Source organism: Macrobrachium nipponense, chromosome 11, assembly GCF_015104395.2.
Source record: "Macrobrachium nipponense isolate FS-2020 chromosome 11, ASM1510439v2, whole genome shotgun sequence".
Taxonomy (NCBI): Eukaryota; Metazoa; Arthropoda; class Malacostraca; order Decapoda; family Palaemonidae; genus Macrobrachium; species Macrobrachium nipponense.
In genome coordinates this window covers 94,068,869-94,087,962 of record NC_061087.1, presented here as the reverse complement: position 1 = coordinate 94,087,962, position 19,094 = coordinate 94,068,869, and the positions used below count along the sequence as shown (strand labels likewise).

At 46.1% G+C, this 19,094-nt stretch overlaps 1 protein-coding gene across 1 annotated transcript in view; it reads left to right on the top strand.

Moving 5' to 3' along the window:
- Window positions 1–19,094, top strand: part of LOC135207447 (uncharacterized) — a 217,462-nt gene that overhangs the window by 119,415 nt on the left and 78,953 nt on the right. Inside the window, exons 3-4 of the mRNA XM_064239176.1 lie at window positions 14,968–15,078; window positions 15,236–15,379. Of these exons, the coding sequence (XP_064095246.1) occupies window positions 14,968–15,078; window positions 15,236–15,379 (255 nt within the window). The remainder of the gene's footprint in view (window positions 1–14,967; window positions 15,079–15,235; window positions 15,380–19,094) is intronic.

Genomic DNA, 19,094 nt, shown 5'->3' with positions numbered 1-19,094 from the left:
CCTAGAGCTCGCCCCTGGACCTGCCGCCGGTACCAGGATGTTGCTGGCTGCTGCTCCACTTCCTGTGTTTCCGGTGCTGCTTGCCGTACCTGCCGATTCTGGGCTGACCGTGCCATGCAGTTGCTGCGCTGGCTGTCCCTGCCGTTGCTGCACTGGCTGTCCCTGCCGTTGCTGCGTTGGCTGTCCCTAACCGATGCTGTGCTGGCTGTGCCTGCTGTTCCTGAGATGCCCATACCTGCTGACGTCGTCCCTGTTCGTGGTGGTACTACCCCAGACTTTGGTCTGTCTGTACAGGTGCGTCCGGGCCCTGTGGCTTCGGCTACAGCAGCCCCGGCTCCGCCCTGGATAGCAGATCTTACGTCTGTCCTGAGGAAGCTGACGAAGAAGAGGAGGAAGGTGTCGTCGTCGTCGTCGTCGTCTTCATCTTCTTCATCGTCGTCGGCTGCCGCCTCTTCCCCTTCGACTTCTAAGGCTTCACAGCCGAGGAAGAAGAAGGGTTGCCTCCTCCTCCTAAGAAGTCTCCCTCGGGAGCTTCTCGGGACCCGTCTCACCTCGGTGGGACGGGAGGGCCTTCCTTCCGCTGTCCTCCTGCTCCTTCGGGAGCGGGCCCGTCTCTTCTTCCGCAAGGAAGAAGACATACGGGGACCAGAGGGGTACCGGCTAACACCGGTACTTCCTCGCCTGGTGTCAGTGGTTCTGCCACTGCATCAGGGTCCGTCTCGGCCTCTCGTTCGCGGGAGGTACCGAGTGTACGGTCGCCTACCAGCGACCGTGCAGCCAGGAACCAGACCTCTGAGTCCGCTCAGTGTCAGGTTTCACGGCACGGGGCGGAAGACTGGTGACAGCCGCTCACGCGACTCACCAGACCAGCTCTCGCTCTCGCGGCGACCAGCTGGCTACCCGGGGACGTGACGGTCCACGACCGGCCACGGGCTGAGGCTGGGAAGAGGTCCCCCCGTTCGCCGGTGCCAGCCACGGCTGGAACCAGCGACGTGACGTGCCGTGAGGACAAGCACCGGTCTCACTGTGACAGTGGAGCCTGCAGGTCGCCTGACCGTCGCTCTCACAGAGAGCGATCGGATACGGCAACCAGCACCAGCTCTTCTGACACTCGAGATCGGGGCCGCTGTGCTCAGTCCAGCCGTTCTCCACAGCGAGACGGTTCGACCAGCCTGTAGCTTGATCGCCACCGCGGTGTTGACGATCGCCTGCAGCACCCCCCAAGCCTGCTGGTTCTGCCAGCGAGCGAGGAGGGAGCGTCAGGTCTGCCTCTCCCGTACCTTCAACCTCCTCGGGTTACACCGGGAGGAGCGAGGTATTGAGGAGTGATCGTGAGGGGTGCGCCCCTCATGATCCCACCACGACGCCCTACGTGCCAGGCACGGTTCTTGGACTGGCCAGGACGTATGCGCAAGTGGATGGAGAAGACCGAGAGGGCTGTCGCTGTTCCCCCTTCTTAGGAGGAAGGTTCTCGGAATATGCTCTTGTTCGAAGGGCTTAACGGTCCTACTCTGCAAGATGCTGTGACTTCCGAGATCCAGAGGAACTTTGCCGAGGTTATGGTGCTGATCGTCAGCACAACGACCTCGGGGAAGGATCGCCGCTCCCACCAGCAGAGCCACGTCTCGGCTCGAGTAGTCGTTTTGGGGCCCGAGAGGGAACCCAAATCGACGGTGGATCTGCCGCGATCGGAGCTTGCCGACTGTGTTGAACCAGGTAGTCTCTCGTCTCCGGACAAGAAGGCTCTCTCAGTTCTGGCCGGTCGAACAAGCTACTTCACCTCCTCTACTGTGAACGAGGCGTTTTTACGTGTGCTTCGGACACCGTATTTGAATACCCCTTCGGTCCTCCTGAGAGGTTTCGACCTCGACGAGGACTGGAATGAGTTGGAGGACGGTATCGGCTCTCTCCTGTCAGGTGTCGATCAGCCCCACCCAGACGACGTTTCACAGTGGCGGCAGACCCTTACCTACAGTATGAGTTCGTAACCTCCTCGGGAAAACGTTTTCTCCTGACGATACGTTTTCCCAGGCTCTGAGAGGCCATCGCCGTAAGGCGATGGCTGCTCCTTTTCTTCTCCAACTGCTAGTTCCGCTGGGAAGGCGAGCCAGTATCCAATTCCTCCCCCATTCCCTCTCTCCTTACGGCTACGAGGGAAAGGGGAGGGATCCTACAGAGATTTCTCTGTAAGATCCCACGTTAGGGGCTGCGCTACCGGGGGGACCTTCGGGTCCTACCTGACGTAAGCCCCGGTCGTTGAGGAGGGATCCTGCCCCTTTCTCGATTTCTACGGGAATCGAGAGGACCACCAGCCGATATCATTTGACGAATTCGGTGGGGGTTTCGCAGAGTGCTTAGAATTCTACGGAATTTCTAGCGCACTCGGAGTGTTCGAGTTTTTTTACGATCTCCAAACCACTTAGGCGAGACCACGGTCCAAAGTGAGCGAGAATCCCCGATAATTGTTACACGTATCGGGAACCTCGCTTATGCTCGAATTCCTGTAATTTCTAGCATTTGGAAGAAGACTGCTGCTGAAGAAGAGTATCTCACAGTAGGCGATTAACCTGGAATAGAGAAGAACGGACGGGAACTTCCAGTTTGGCTTGAACTATCGTCTTCGGTATTCTGTTCACATTGAAGCTTTCCTTTGGGAAAGACTTCTCCTTCACTCTCTTGACTAGAGAAAGAAGGCGGTCGATCTCCAATCCTTATTCTCATTCCTCAAGGGGAAAAAAATTTAGGATGGAGGTCGTTGTACAGAACCTACAAATATACTACGTATATTACCCTCGCGACATGATTCTTTTAACAGTTGAATTGTCCGGGGGGTAGGCACATACCGTAGTTAACTCTACGGTTTGTGACCGAGACGAATTGTATCTTAATTGAACTGCAACTCGGGGTGCCTGCAACCTCCCAGCAGTTATCAGTTTCGATTTTAGATACTTGGTATTGTCATGACACACCAAATCAGCTTTTGTATTTACCGAAATCCGTTTCGTTTAAATATAATTGCTCGAGCGTATTCTTTATGCTCGATGGTTCTAGCCGAACGCATTCCTTCGTGGAATAATGGATTACCTGGCAACTCAGGATGACGAGTCACCGAGAGCTACTGCGTATTGAACTGCCTGTCGCCTGATAGCAGCTCAGTATGAGCTAGGTCTCGGAGATGCACGGTCGGTTACGTCTCTCTCTCCCCTGGTTTGATTGACTACCGAACCGTATCTCTGCCCAACAATCATGGACTTAGGTCTCTGATTAACGGGGATTCTCGCAATAATGAAGGACCATCTACTGCTGTGACGCTCGATTTCATCGCCTTCGACATTGCGAGAATTTTCAACAGAGATATCTCTTGGAGTCTTTCATCTTTCTGTTTACCGCACGGTAACAGAAGTCTGTACTAGTCTCCCACTGCATCGCACCGCGATAATGCGAATGATTTTTGCAGACATCTGAGTTTGTCTTCAAAATATCTCGTATTCGTATGTGTGCAATTATTCATTGCTCGCCCCGAATTAACAGATGTGTCAGAAGACATCGCCTACTCTCCGACCTGACAGCTCTACTTCCAAATGTTCAGCCCATGAGAAGCAGTTCTTCAGGCAGTATTTCCCTGTCTCTTCATTACTGAAAAGCGCTCCGCTTTTATTGCAACTACGATCCTCACCGGACAGCAATGAATAGCAGTTAGCGTTCTCAGTCTTTGTAGCACAGGTTCAGAATCTTGAGAATCCTTCTCTCGGTTCAGCTGTGAAGACGTAGGTTGCTTTTTCTGTACACCTTCGTCTTCAACGGTACATAGTGTTGTTTCTCCTTAGCTGAGAATCAAACTATACTATGAGATATCTTGCCATCAGGGACCTCGGTCTCTAGAAGGCAATTGACTTTCGCTCCTGTTGGGCACATGCCTTAAGAGAATCATCACCTCGCCTTCTGCATCGGTGACGAACAAATTATTTGTTTAGTCTCTGCATAACCCTTTTAAGGCGAAGGTCACGTGACTTGCTCTGGGTGCTTGGACAACTTGCCTCCTACCGAACGCAGTCAGTCGGCAGCTGTCAGAGCGCCCAAGTCAGTTACGAACTTCGCTGTGGACTTAGTTCGGTTGTTCCATAACAGTCTTTTCTTCGTCCTAACGGCTTGTCACAGTACCCATACCATCGACACCCACCATTGAGTGTAGGTGTCCTATCCACTACCGAGAAGAAGAACTTCACTGCATGGGGATAGGAGAATGTAAGACACTTCGCTGCAGACGGATAGACCAGTATGGGTACAGGACATCACCGAAGTCGAGAAGAGGGATAGGTCATACGACCATTCCCTTCTTTTCCTCTGAGGTAATTGCATGACTTTTCCTGCGAAGTCAAGCATCCAGGGGATGGGGATCGTGACGCTCGATTTCGTACCGACTTCGTAGCGAAGACTCAGAACCCTTCGGTTCCTGACGATCGGTTAGAGTCCTTCACAATCCCCTCCCTAATGGACTTCACCGCCTTCGATGCGAAGGAGATGCTGCTTTGTCCTGTGAAAGCGCGAGCCGCGCTTTCTGAAGAAACTCAACACACCCAGGCTGAGTGTTTGAAGACTCTTCGTCAGCAACCAAGATGACCTAGAAGTACACTCCCTCGAGTTACACAAGAACTTCTCCGTGGCGCAGGTACTGAAGGCAGGGGTCTGGTACAACCAGACCACTGGCACCTCCTTCTACCTTTTGGATATTGCCCACAGGTCCTTGGATCGTTTTCCTTGGGACCCGTGGTGGCTGCTCAACACGTTGTGTAGCTAACCCAGACCCTAGCAGGCTGAACAGCATCGAGTCCTGGTGTGACTGTAAGAATAGATAAGTGAATGAGAGAGTGACTGGCTTCTCTTCCTATCTTTTCTCCCCCTCTACCTGTTGGGTAGAGGGATACGGTCATCACCTTGCTGATTAAGGACGAGATGCCGGTGAGCTACTCGACAGAGACCCCATCCTATCCCTTTCACTCAGGGATGGGAGCGAATATCCACCACTTCCTCCCTACAAGGGGGGGGAAGTGGATGCCAACAAGAGACAAACCATAACTTTATGTTGCCTCTTGCAAATAGGAACTTGTTTTCTTGTTGCTGGTACGAAGAGATACGCTTGCCTCTCTCTTAGTACTTGGTCCAGAGGGTCTGACCATTGATCCTGCGGTGCACACCCCGATCAATCGGACAGAGGCTTGGATCCCTCCCTCGCTCTTACGACTAGGGAGGCATTCCAAGGTTGGGCGAACACCAGTCTGTTCACAAAAGACTCAGATTCCTCCCACCAAGAAGTGAGTCTTCCTATTGTAAAAGGACCGAAGGTTTGTATGCCGTGTCGGAACAAATGACAATTTGTCCAAAATTGCATTTTTCCTAACTATACAAACCTGAGGTCCTTTTACACATAGTCCCACCTCATGCCACCCCTCACTCTGCAGTTTTTGCTTGGGCCAAAAGCAAAAGTGATTTGTTTACCTCCCAGTAGCGCGCGCGCGCCTGTCGGACAAGCAGTTAACTACCAAACCCCTTGTTCGAAAGCTTACGACCTATCCAGCTGCCGCTAGTACCTTCCTATTGTAAAAGGACCTCAGGTTTGTATAGTTAGGAAAAATGCAATTTTGGACAAATTGTCATATTGTAATGTATATGTAGTATACTGTAGACTAGGCTACTGTATTCGTATGTACAGTATACGATATATGTACCATATCATCATCATCATCATTGTATACATGAGTCTAACTTGTTAATGTTATTCAATTTCTCTTTGTACTGAATTATCATAAACCAATGTACTACATTGAACCCAGAGAATTAGCTGAAATTAATAATTACTATACCATATAACATGTATAAAGTATATTGTGCGGTGTAGGCTAGACTACTGTATATGTAAAAATGCTGTTGCTTACCCTAATGTAGGCTAGGCTAGTATAATATTCTTTCGGTAAATTTGGACTTATGGGCCGACATAAGTCCAAATTGATTTACAGCCGGTTGGTCGTAACCAATTGTGGTCGTCAGCCGACAACTAGCTGTATATGCCATTTTCATCTTTACATATGTATTTTGTTCATGAAACTTACCTGACAGATATATATATAGCTGTATTCTCCGAAGTCCGACAGAATTTCAAAACTCGCGGCACACGCAGTGGGCGGCCAGGTGGTAGTACCCATTCCCGCCGCTGGGAGGCGGATATCAGGAACCATTCCCATTTTCTATTCATATTTTTTTCTGTCGCCGGTCGGTAAACACCTGTTTACAGACCTCCGCCCAGGATTTTTGGATTTGACTCGTTCTAAGTATCTGGATTGACTTTTGGTTTTGACTCTGGATTGTTGGATTGGCATACGCGATAGTGGGACTGTTTTTTTATTTTGGATTGGCTTTGCTTTTCTGTGAACGTGATGTCGGGATCAAGTTCAGTGAGCTTCAGAGTGTGTGTGAGGAGTGATTGCAAGGTGAGGCTACCGAAATCATCGGTAGACCCCCACACAGTATGTATGGGGTGTAGGGGGCATGTTTGTTTGTTGGATGATCGATGCATTGAATGCAAAAGTTTTGACTGATGATGGATGGAAGGGTGGGTATGAGTCCTATCGGCGTAAGTTGGAGCTCGATAGGATCAGGAGGTCTTCCTCCAAGAGCGGTTCTACGAAAGGTAAGGGAACTAACATTTCTCCTATTTTAACACCAGTAGAATTTGCTTCACCTAATCCCTGTGTTGTTGCCTGAGGGGCCCTAGTTCGGTGTCTGGAGAAGGTAATGCCCTTTCTCTGATTCTAGAAGTCGTTACGCACTCTAGAGTCCAAAGTGTTGGCCCTAGAAAAACGGCTCAAGTAAAGTGTGTGATCGTGCCCCTTAGTGTTGTGGAGGGGGCGTCAGATCGACCCCATAATGCCTCTAGGTCTAGACCTCTGTCGTACTCCCAGGACTCAGGGAGTGGGCATTGTCGAAAGCCGCAAGCAGGGTTACGTGGGGCTCCCCCACCGATCTGGCGTCCTTCGGCAGGACCTGTTGCTAGTTCCCAGGCTGCCAAGGAGCAGTGCTCAGGCTCGCATCCTTAAGGACTGTTTTTCGTCCTCCGAGGCGCCCTCCCCGCGCAAGGGGTTGGAGCGCTCGGAGAGACTCGCGTCCGTTGAAAAAGGACTTTTCCTAGGGAGGACGCTTTACGTCCCCTCTCTCCGCTATCGTTGGCGGTCTTCGCCTGCGTCGTATGACGCGTTTCCTCCACAGAAGAGAGGTAGGACGTCGTCCGAGGACGACGCTGAGAAGCGCTTCTCTCGCGCCTCGGAGAGGCAGGTTGCTGTACCTGTGAGAAGGAAGGAGGCGTCCCCTCGCCCCTCGTCTTCTCGCAGGCGCAGCCCTTCACCTCCTCTCGTTTCTTCTTCGCCAACGAAGAGTATTCTTGTGTCTCTTCAAGACCAATTGTCGGCTTTAATGGCTCAGAAGACTCGCCAGCAGCAGTGAGCCTAAACGTAGGAAGGACGCTAGACTGCCTGTCAAGAGGACGAGGCAGTCCCCTTCTCCGTCTCCTCGTTCGTCTCTGTCTCCGCTTGCTTCTCCTTCGGAGCTTCCCTTGTTCTCGTTATGCGGGTAGGAAGTCTCGTGGACAGGACGCTTTTCTTCCCTCTCGACGTCCTGATCAGCCCGCGCGTCAGGACGCCTTGGAGGACGCTTTTGAAGACGCTCGGCAGGACGCTTTTGAAGACGCTGTCGGGATGTTTTGCTTGACGCTTTGCCTGTTTAGAAGGCTTTCGACGAGCGCCCAGAAGGACGCTTTGAAAGAAAAGAAAGAATGGACGCTTGAGCGAAAGTGGCGTTAAGTAAGGACGCTCCTCGAGAGCGAGTAAGAGTAGCCTCTCTTGACGCGCAGCGCGGTCAAGACGTCTTCGTTGTTTCGAGCTCTAAGGATCGACAGAAGGTCGGTCACTTTGAAGCGGCTGATATTAGTCATCCTTGAAAGCCTTTGTTGAAGGCTAGACCCGTTGGGCGCACGCCCTCTCCAGAGGTTCAATCTCTTTGCCTCTTCGGGAGGAAGGAGAGCTTAGTAGTCCGGCGGACTCAGTTGAGGAGGAAACAGCCGTCAGTTTCGTCGGTATCCGATTACAAGGTGCTGGTTCGACTGTTACGCTCTTCTTTTGGTGAGAAGTTCCAGCCTGCAACTCCCCAAGTCTCCACCCTCTCAGTTTTCGTCATCGAAGTCGTGCAAGGTTCCGGAGTTTGTGGAGATGAAAACTTCCTTGTCACTAAGAGAGCGTTCAAGAAGTTGCAGGATTGGATGGAATGTCGGAAGGATCAGGGCAAGTCGACTTTCGCCCTTCCGCCTTCAAGACTCAGTGGGAAAGGCGGGCATTTGGTATGAGACCAAAGGAGAAGTAGGAGTTAAGATCCCGTCGTCTTCCCAAGGGGACTTTGCTAGTCTGGTCGATGCACAGAAGAGGTCTCTTTTATCGACCGCTAAGATTTTCGTGGGACGCCAACGGAGATTGACCATCACATGAAAGGTCTGTTAAGGACTCTGGAAGTCTTTAACCCTCTTACGCCGATTGACGTATAAACGTCGAGTCAAAATGTCTCCGTATGCCGATGGACGTATCATACGTCGGCTCAAAAAAGTTTTTTTAAAAATTCGCGGGAAAAATACTTATAGGCCTACCAGCCGAAAACTTTTGTATCACGCGCCTTGGGGGATGCTGGGAGTTCACGGATCAAGGCGTTGTTTTGTTTACAATCGCTACGCAGGCGCGCAAGCGCGAATTTCTTTCTTATCGCACTAAAAAGTATCAGTGACACATCTCGGAAATTATTTCGTCACTTTGACATAATTATTGCACCATTTTAAATTATCCTTTACATGAAGTATTATATATGAAAATGTGCGCAATTCATGCACAATACAACTAAAAAATACTCATGATTGTAGCTTTTATCAATTTGAAATATTTTCATATAAATAACGATAAGTGCAAAAAATTTCAACCTTCGGTCAACTTTGACTCTACAGAAATGGTCGAGAAACGCAATTGTAAGCTAAAATTCTTATATTATAGTAATATTCAATCATTTGCCTTCATTTTGCAACAAATTGGACGTCTCTAGCACAATATTTCGATTTATGGTGAATTTATGAAAAAACTTTTTCCTTACGTTCGTGCGATAACTCTTCCGATAAATTTTTTCGTGCGATTGTCCTAATGTTTGCACCCTTTTAAATTTGATTTGCCGTTACATAAAGTTTTATATATGGAAATGTGCGCAATTTCATTGCACAATACAACAAAAGACAACCCATGGTTGTAGCTTTTATCAGTTTGAAATATTTCATATAAATAACGTTAAGTGCAAAAATTTCAACTTTCGGTCAGCTTTGACTCTACCGAAATGGTCGAAAAAACGCAATTGTAAGCTAAAACTCTTATATTCTAGTAATATTCAATCATTTACCTTCATTTTGCAACGACTTGGAAGTCTCTAGCACAATATTTTGATTTATGGTGAATTTATGAAAAAAAAAAAATTACGTTCGCGCGGTAACTCTTCCGAAAAAATCAGAATTTTTTTGAGCGATTGTTGAAATGTTTGCACCATTTAAATTTAGCTGTTTCATAAAGTGATATATGAAAATGTGCGCAATTTCATGTAGAATACAACTAAAATGATTGAAGGTTGTAGCTTTTCTCTTTTTCGAAATATTTGCATATAAATCACGATAAATAGAAAAAAAAAACCACGTTCGGTCAAATTTGACTCTACCGAAATAGTTGAAAAACGCAATTGTAAGCTAAAACTCTTACGGCCTAGTAATATTCCGTCATGTTTCTTCATTTTGAAACAAATTTGAAGTCTCTAAAACAATATTGTGATTTATGGTGAATTTTTGAAAAAATATATTTACCTTCACTCCGCGCGCCGATTCGCGGCCGCAAGTCTCCGAAATACGTACATGGCATTATCCTAATATTTGCTCCTTTTCATATTAGCCTTTTATAGAGTTTCATATATCAAAATGTGCGCAAATTCATGAAGAATACAATAAAAAATAATTGAAGGTTGTAGCTTTTCCATCTTCGAAATATGTGCATATGAAAAATATATATATTAAAATTTCGACATTCGGTCAAATTTAACTCGTCCGAAATGGTCGAAATCTGCAATTCTAATCTAAAACTCTTACAGTATCGTAATATTCAATCATTTGTCTTAATTTTGAAACAAATTGAAGTCTCTAGAACATTATTTAGAATTACGGAGAATTTTTGAAAAAAATATTTTTTTGCGTCCGCGCGTTACGAATTCGTACATCATTTTGTGATAATATTTTTTCCGGTGTTACTTTTATTGTTTTTTACAATGTATTATATATCAAAATGATCGCAATTTAGTGTACAATACAACGCAAAAAAAAGTAACTGGTTAGCTTTGACCGTTTTCTGCACAGCGTGATTTGAATACAATTATGTATGAATTTTTTTTTTTTCGCTACCATATATCGCATTATTTACATATGATAATGATATTATTTTCATTTCTGATGGTTGCATTCTAAACTTCAGGCAATGACAAAAAAAGGAGCCAAAAATAAACTCTCAATCTTCAAAAGTACGCGCGCTGTAATTTTTTGAAAAATTAGTTTTCCACTTCCGCGCTCACTCCAAACCAGGCCCGGCATACGGGAGACGTTTTGATTTTTAGGGCTCCGGCTTAAGAGGGTTAACTTTCTAGACTGGTGCCTGGGAGTCCTGGATCTTCAATCTAGGAGTCCTGACTCTTTGAGTCTGGGGAGCTGTCCAATGTGTTATCTTGCATGGACAAGGCCGTCAGGGATGGTTCGGAAGAGTTTAGTGTCTCATTTCGGCACTGCTTTTCTCAAGAAGAGAGCGCTTTTCTGCAATTTTACAGCTAGGTCTGTTTCTTCTTCGCAGAAAGCGGAGCTTCTCTTTGCACCTCTTTCGAGCCATCTCTTCCCCCAGGCTATGGTAAAGGACCTGGCAGTGAGCCTACAAGAGAAGGCTACCCAGGACCTCTTGGCCCAGTCTTCAAGACGTCCCGCAGTCCCTACCACGGTCGTCTTTTGGACGACTCCTAGGAAGGTTAAACCCTTTCGTGGCGCTCCTCCCTCGAGAGCTGCTCCTCGAGGGAGATGGGCTTGCAAGAGGAAGAGGTCCTTCAAACCTAAATCCTCTAAGTGAGAAGATAGTCCTTCAGATGCCGGTCGGAGCCATGCTAAAGTTTCTTTGCGGTGGGGGCGTGGAGGAGAGAGAGATACAGATGCGTGGTCCCCTCAAGATAGTGGAACAGGGGTACAAGATCCCCTTTGTGGACCCTCCTCCTCTATCACAACTCCAGAGATCTTCCCCGTCGTATCAAGGGAGAAACATCAGGTTCTTTTAGATCTTTTAGATCAAATGATCAAAAGAAAAGAGCGGTGGAGCAGGTCTTAGACCTGGGTTCACCAGGATATTACAACAGACTTTTCCTGGATACCAAAGCAGTCGTCGGGGTGGCGTCCAGTCTTGGACGTAAGCAGCCTGAATCTTTTCATAGAAAAGAAAAAATTCAAGATGGAAACACCTCAGTCGGTTCTAGGAGCCTTAAGACCGGGCGACTGGATGGCGTCCTTGGACCTACAGGACGCATACTTTCACGTGCCTATCCACCCTCTTTCAAGAAAGTTTCTGAGTTTATGTTAAGGGACAAAGTTTGGCATTCCGAGCCCTTTGTTTCGGTTTAAGCACGGCTCCGATGGTATTTACCATGCTCATGAAGAACGTAGCGAGATGGTTACATTCTGCAGGAATAAGAGTGTCCCTGTATCTCGACGATTGGCTTATCAGAGCATCGTCAGAAGAAAGGTGTCTGAAGGACCTTCACTTCACGTTAGCCTGGCGAGGTCCCTGGACTTCTGGTCAACCTCGAAAAGTCGCATCTGACCCCAACACAGTCCATCGTGTATCTGGGGATTCAGATGGATTCAGTGGCTTTTCGAGCGTTTGTTTCCGTCCAGGAACGACAGCTGCAAGGCTTAGAGAGAGTTTCGGCCTTCCTGGGGAAGGAAGCTTGCTCGGCGAGGGAGTGGATGAGTCTGCTGGGGACCATTTCCTCGCTGGAAAAGTTGTTTCCCTGGGAAGACTACACTAGACCTCTCCAGTTTTTCTTAGCAGACGAATGGAGAGTCAGAGAGGATCTGGATGCGACCTTTTTGATCACCAAATCGGTGAAGAACCATCTAAGATGGTGGTTAGATCCTCGGAAGTTTCGAGAGGGGTTGTCCCTAAAGCTTCTGAGCCCTGACCTAATGTTGTTTTCCGACGCCTCAGTGTCGGGATGGGGAGCAAACACATAGGAGGGGAGGAAGTGTCAGGCACCTGGAGGGGGGAACAGGTGTCCTGGCACATCAATGTGAAGGAACTAGCGGCGGGTTTTCTGGCGCTACAGTTCTTCCAGCAAAAGGTTGCAGAGAAAGTGGTCCAAGTCAACTCGGACAACACCACAGCCCTTGCGTACCTAAAGAATCAGGGAGGTACACACTCCCGTCCTCTATTTTATTTAGCGAGGGAGATTCTGCTGTGGGCAGATGCGAGACGGATCAGGATCCTGACGAGATTTATCGCAGGAGTCCAGAACGTCAGAGCAGACCTTCTCAGCCGACAGGATCAGATTCCTGCAGACGGTAATGGACGTTGCACCAGGACGTCTGTCGAGAGCTCTGGAGACTGTGGGGGCGTCCGTTAGTCGACCTATTTGCGACGTCGAGAACGAAGAGGTTGCCTCTTTATTGCTCCCCTGTGTTGGATCCGGGAGCAGTCGCTATAGACGCTCTGCTCTGGGACTGGACGAACCTGGACTTGTATGCCTTCCCGCCATTCAAGATCATGGGGGAAGTAGTAAGGAAGTTCGCGGCATCGGAGGGGACGAGGTTGAGCCCTGATCGCCCCGATGTGGCCCGCGAAGGAATGGTTCACGGAGGTAATGTCCTTCATCAATAGACTTTCCGAGGACGTTGCCCTGGAGGAAAGATCTTACTCAGACAGCCCCACTTCGCAAGAATATCACCGAAACCTCTCCGCTCTGGGTCTGACTGCGTTCAGACTATCGAAAAGTTGGCCAGAGCGAGAGGTTTTTCTAAAGCAGCTGCGAAGGCGATCGCCAACGCAAGGAGGACTTCCTCGAGAGCTGTTTACCAGAATCGAAGTGGGCTTCCTTCAGGGCATGGTGTAGAAAGGAGGGAATTTCCTCTTCCACTACCTCTGTGAGCCAGATAGCCGATTTCCTGCTATTTTTAAGAAATGTGCAGAAGCTGGCTGTCCCGACCATCAAGGGATATAAGAGTATGGTGTCAGCAGTCTTCCGACACAGAGGCCTAGACCTGTCTGACAACAGAGATCTTCACGATCTCTGAGATCATTTGAGACGTCCAAGATACCTCAGGCGAGGCCTCCTTCTTGGAACTTAGATTTAGTCCTTAGACTGTTGATGTCGAGTCCTTTCGAACCTCTCCATGAAGCGTCTCTTAGGAACTTGACGAAGAAGGCTCTTTTCCTAACTGCTCTGGCGACGGCGAAGAGAGTTAGCGAAATTCAAGCCATTTGTAAGCGAGTGGCTTCAAAGGTGACAATGCGGTCTGCTCTTTGAGTCCCACTTTCTTAGCAAAGAATGAAAACCCGTCTAACCCTTGGCCAAGGAGCTTTGAAATTAAGGGTATGACAAGCCTTGTGGGCCAAGAACCTGAGAGAGCCCTGTGCCCTGTCAGGGCTCTAAAGTTTTATGTCCACAAAGACAAAGGATGTACGAGGTCCCTCAGATAATATCTGTGGTGTTCGGTTAAACGGCCCGATATACCATTATCCAAGAATGCTTTGGCGTTCTTTCTGAGGGACGTGATTAAAGAGGCTCATTCGTCTTACCAGAAGCCGATTTGAGCCTCTTGCGAGTGAAAGCTCACGAGGTCAGAGCTGTCGCAACCTCGCTTGCCTTCCAAAGGAACATGTCGATCAAGGACATCCTTGACGCCACCTTTTGGAGGAGCAATTCAGTATTCGCCTCACACTACTTGAGAGATGTGAGAACGATACGAGGACTGTTGTTCTCTTGGGCCATACGTTTCTGCAGACACAGTCTTGGGGGCTGCAAGGTAGGCCTCTCTCCCTATCCCTTAGTTAGGTTTAGGTTATTTGTTTTAGTTGTTGTGTTTTTTGGTTGTGGTGAGTCTTTGGTGAAGACCTCCCATCTCTTAGCTTAGTGTTCAGGGGGTCTTGGATAGTTGGTCAGGTGGTGGTCAGTTTGCTTCGTTGCCCTCATATGTATGGCTCTATGCTCTTGTCACGTTGAGGTCACGTCCCCGTTGACAGAGCATCCAGAGCGCACCAGCACTACAGGTCTCCCACCTGGCTGCAACTCTGATTAAGCACAAGCAGGCTTAAGTGACAGTAATCACAGAGTCTACTTTGCTAACAGGTGAGGAACCAAGGTGTACATCATCTACTTAATTTAAGTTTCCTACAAATCCTATTCTGTCTCTTCCCACCATCCGAAGGTGGGATTCAGCTATATATATATCTGTCAGGTAAGTTTCATGAACAAAATGTTATTGTTATAATACAATTAAGTTTGTTCATACTTACCTGGCAGATATATATAATTAAGTGCCCACCCACCTCCCCTCAGGAGACAGTGGCACTGATAAAAATATGAATAGAAAATGGGAATGGTTCCTGATAATCCCGCCTCCCAGCGGCGGGAATGGGTACTACCACCTGGCCGCCCACTGCGTGTGCCACGAGTTTTGAAATTCTGTCAGACTTCGGAGAATACAGCTATATATATATCTGCCAGGTAAGTATGAACAAACTTAATTGTATTATAACAATAACATGTTTATGATTATATTCTATTAAGTTGTTAAGTGTTCTTGTCATTGCTGTTCATTATTTATTTTTACAGGGTTTGTCAAAAAAGGGAAAAATTCCCATTGGTAACATAGCCCTTGAAAAAACCAATGCTGGAGCATTTGAGGAGAAGAACAAGTCAATCCAGAGGAAATTCAAGAAGAAGGTAAGATTGGAAAGGTTTATATTTGTACCATTGATATTTTCTCATTAAAAATAGGTTACAAAATGCTTCTGGTTTCTTTTTTGTTGTTTTGATATTTATTTTGTGTTATTGTTGGTGGAATTCATTTACATTCATTCTTTTTTTTTTTTGTCTTTAGCGAAGAGGAGCATATAAAGCAGGAGACGGCCCAGGAATCGTTTGTCTTACCAACTTACCACATGGTTTTTATGAAAAAGAGTTGATGCTGTACTTTCAACAGTTTGGTGACATCAAACATTCAAAAGTTGTTCGTAGTAAACTGGTAGGTTTTTCTCTTACTGATAACTTGGACTAGATGTTATGAACTGTATTCGATATCAGTTATATTTTTTTTTAATTTATCATAATATTTCTTGTGTTATTGTTAACTAATTTTACAAATTGTGATCTGCTGAAATTCTGTGCTAGATAAAACATGTCCCCACAAATTACAAACCTGTTATCTTAGTTATGCTAAACTGTCATGTACACTTCAGTATTAGCCAAGGATTGATTTGTTGATGACTGAAAGTGGTAATCACTTTCTCTTATAGTAACCCCCCCATTAGAGAGAGCACCTTCAATCATAGTTTTATAAATGTTGTGTAGACATTGTGGTGACTCTCCTCCTTATGTCTTCCTTATATCATTTCTACATACCTGAGTTAAGTCAGTATGGCTGGTTTTTTTTTTTTCTTGACCATTAGATGTAAACCAGGGATAATAACTTTATGTATCTTGTATTAATGTGTAGTATTATCTTAATATTACAAGCAAAAACTGGTTTGTACAATGTGTTGGAATGAGACATGAAACAAGGTCATCTGAAATGTAGGTTTTATATATGTAATTTACCCAGTAATTACTTAGCTAAGAATTTCTATGCAACGGCGATTTGAATTTTGAAATTAGTGGTAGCAGTTCTTTAGTTGTCGGGGTAAGAGATAGGAACAACATAGCCAAAGGTTCAATTTATTTTGTCTGCTTGTTAAATCCACACCTAGTGTTGACTAAGCTGCTGCTGCTGCTGTTTGTTTGTTTGTTTGTTTTTTATTTTATTTTATTTTTTTTTTTTTTTTTTGTGAAGTATTATTTGCTAGGCTTTCAGCATTATTATTAATTATTGATCTTCTTTTGGATGATTCTTACAGATTGTTTAGCTACGTTAATTATGTCTGACTAGCTATTCTAGTTTCTAGTATTGTAACAAAGGCTACAATACCCGGATGACTTAAATTGATGTTTTGTTCCCACACCCTTTACGCGAGTTGCATAGGGCAGATTTGTAGTATTAATGTGACTTGTGACAAATGTACAGATTAGACTGAGCAGAAGTGAAAAACTTCAGTCTCCCATTTGGCAAAGTTAGAGAGGGACTAGAAGAGGAAGGTGGCTGCTAAAGCCAGTAGTAAGCTAGCATCTAGTGAGGCCCTAACTCTTATTACGAGTAGTAAGAATATTACTGTGTCTTCCCCTTTACCTAATCCTGTTACTCCTGTATCATTTCATTCTCTGAGACCACATACTGGTAGTCCCCGGTTATCAGCGGACTCGGTTAATGACGATCCAGTGTTATGGCGCTTGTCTAGCGCCATAAAGTTGATGATTTATGGGGCCATAACAGGCTGTGTTTCTGTTATCGGCACAGTATGGTGCTGATAATAGAGTTATGGTGCCATTAACCAGTTATCGATTGACAAATTTTAGTTAATGGAACCCTTACCGATAACTGGGGACTCCCCGTACTACTCCTTCCTCCCACACCTCTGAACCCAATCGATTCTCCAACCTTGAAAGTAAGTTTGACCAGAAATTGAATGTTGTATTTAATACAGTGGCCCAGTTAGGGACATCCACGTGAGTGTTTATGAATAAATTTAAAAGAAGTGAAAGTGCAAGTGTAGTGAGAGTGACGGCAGTGGTTGCTCATCCGAATAATTACCCTAAGCATAGGTCACTGCCATATTCCCCTATACAGTAGTACCTCGAGATACGAAAGGCTCAACTTACGAAAAACTCGAGATACGAAAGCCAATACGAAAAATTTAACGGCTCTACATACAAAAAGTTTTCAAGATACAAAAGGTTTCTGAAAGTTCGAGATTCGCCCGGATAACAATTTTGAAAATCGCGCCGCGCGCCGCCATCTTAGTACTAGTAGACTCGCCACCATCCTCCTGCTCTCCCATTGGTTCCTGATGCTAGTCGCGGCCATGAAATCCTTCTCTCCTATTGGCCAGCGTCCCTCCCATCATGCATCTACTATGTACACGTGGTGGCGTGGCTCGGCCACTCGGTACCAGCATTGTTATAGTATGCACACGGTATTCGTTTTCGGGATCGTCAATGTGTACTTATTTAAAAAAAAAAGTGACCAAGATCTCTCACATCACATGGGATAAGTGATCAAGGTCTCTCTCATGGGATAACTGGAAACTTTGCAAGGTTGGTAGAATCTCCACTCCCTGCTGAACAGAGGGTGTAGACCAATCATTTACAACATGCATACCATTAGTACGTATAATCAAGGCACTTCAGTTTATGTTGAAGGTCAGCAGCCGAACATTCAGTACCCAAATCAGTTGCAGAGAGAGCATTTGGTTGAACAGGGTTTTGATGGACACCAGGCAACAGAGTCATGAGGTGCAAAAAAAGAAAGTTTGAAATTCTGTTAAAAAAAAAAAAAAAACTACGTAAAGTAAAAAAAAAAAAAAATTAAAAATCAAAAAAAGAAGAAAAAAACAGCAAAAATTTAAGCAGCTTTTCATGAAGTGCAATCATTTGTAGAAGACACCCCCCGAAAAGGCTCACACAGGAACATTGTGAAAAGTAGGCAGAAGCAATCTTCCTTGGATAGTTACGTATGTAGTACGTACGTATATTTTTTAAAGTAACGTACGTACGCTAATGTTACACAAAAAAAGGCAGAAATTAAAGCCGCTTTTCATAAAGTGCAATCATTTGTAGAAGACACCCCCCGAAAAGGCTCACACAGGAACATTGTGAAAAGTAGGCAGAAGCAATCTTCCTTGGATAGTTCCGTATGTACGTAGCCTCACTCGAAAGGTAAGCTTCCACATTTTACATTACAGTAATAATATTTCTTGTACACTAATATACACTTATTACAGGTTTTGCCTTTTATATTCTTAATTTAGGTATTGAATGGTCCAAATTGTTGTAGTATTTCATTGTTTATAGGTCAATTTAGCTTTATTATGAAATTTACTGGGGTGTTTTTGGAGGGCTTGGAACAGATTAGCCATTTTACATGTAAAATGTGGTCCAAGATACGAAAATCTCATGGTACGAAGGGCGCCTCGGAACGGATTAATTTCGTATCTCGAGGTACTACTGTACCTGGGAACAGGCATACTGGAAGCCCAAGGGAGGTCAGTAGGATCTTGTATCCCAGGTTGAGACAGGAGACAGCCATTGGAAAGGCATATCAGAAGTGAGTCAGCTTTCCTCTAGTTTAGATGACTCCTCTCTGAGCAAGAGGCACCAATGGCATTTTCCTGACAAATCATGCCCCCCTGAAGAGAAGGTCTTTTTCAGGGATCAGTCTCCTCCGCTTCCCAGCAAAAGGTGGAGGGAGTCTTCATCAAGCCCTCAACCTTCTTGCAGAAAGTAGGACAGTCCTGAATGTTCCCTACCCCAAAACAGTAGAGTAGGATGTATCGGTGCTCTTCTTCATCTCAGAAACCTTCTTTGGGCTTCAAGCACCCTGTTTCTTACAAGCATTCTTGGACATACTCAAATTGCCCTGTTTTGTCTGAATGCTCCTTGTCTGCTTCCCCTTATTATAGTGAGGAGTGGCCTGGTACAGCCAAGTGCCCTATAATTACTGAGCACCCAGAAGTAGCCAAGTGCCCTGAAAAGCACCCTGGAGTTGGCGCGAACCCTTATTTTGTTCCATTGCAGCAACGACTAGACAATATTCCGCTTCTTCTTCAGAGACCTTCTGCTCCTTCAGCACTGTCTGCAGATTTGTCTTT